This window comes from Perkinsus marinus (genome assembly GCF_000006405.1).
Source record: "Perkinsus marinus ATCC 50983 genomic scaffold scf_1104296941694, whole genome shotgun sequence".
NCBI classification, from domain to species: domain Eukaryota; phylum Perkinsozoa; order Perkinsida; family Perkinsidae; genus Perkinsus; species Perkinsus marinus.
Window position 1 is genome coordinate 1 of NW_003212414.1, and position 888 is coordinate 888.

At 36.9% G+C, this 888-nt stretch overlaps 1 protein-coding gene across 1 annotated transcript; it reads left to right on the forward strand.

The window, feature by feature from the left end:
* Positions 1–422: 422 nt before the first annotated feature.
* Positions 423–685, forward strand: Pmar_PMAR012871 (vacuole membrane protein, putative; the record flags this gene model as incomplete). The annotated part of the gene is made up of 2 exons (XM_002781722.1): positions 423–492; positions 551–685. Coding segments are annotated over 2 exons (205 nt in total), but the record flags the coding sequence as incomplete, so codon positions are not given.
* Positions 686–888: the final 203 nt, after the last annotated feature.

Below are 888 nucleotides of genomic sequence, written 5' to 3' on the forward strand. Positions count from 1 at the left end.
GAGAGACAGCAGTGATACCGTTAATAGCCCTACTACTACAACAGCAGGGATACATCATCACCATCCTCTCTCTAGGAGTAGGACATCATCATCATCATTATCTGATAGTAGGCATCATTATTATTGTGATGATAATGATGCTAGAGATATGATGATGAGGATGAGGGAACATAGGAAGAATATAACATTTACTAAGGCCCCTATTAGGACTACTCTTAATCTACTACACTTCCTAGCTAGGTAATAATAATAACAACATCATCACCTTATATATCTTATTACCTCTCCTCTAGGTCTATCCATTCAGCATTAATGTATGTAGCAGCCCATGCCTTTACTCTGTAGTCTTCAACCTCAACCTTCTGATACTTACTACTTATATAGGTACATCATTATACCCTTTATGTTGTTATGGATGTTAGGACGATTCTATGATGGTCCTCATCAATATGTGCAGGATGATATATCTACCTGGTTCCAGTTTATAATATGGTACTACTACTACTAGTGTTGTTGTTGTTGTTGATCTTATTATACTATCATCATTTAGGTGGGTAGGATTAGGTGTATTATCCAGTGTTGGTCTTGGTACTGGTATGCATTCTGGTTTATTGTTTTTATTCCCTCATCTATATCTTATATCATCGACAGCACAAGAATGTAACAACATGCAGTTTGACTGGAGGTAGTAGTACTAATACCATACCACAATACTACTACTTTATAGGGTTAATATGTGGGGTAATGTTATGAAACCTGATGAAACGTTCACTTGTATTAATCCTGATGCTGATTCTGCTTCATACCACACCAATGTAACATTATGGTCATTACTATCAGCAGATGGTTACCATGCATGCTATGGGGTATTGGTACAGCTATTGGCGA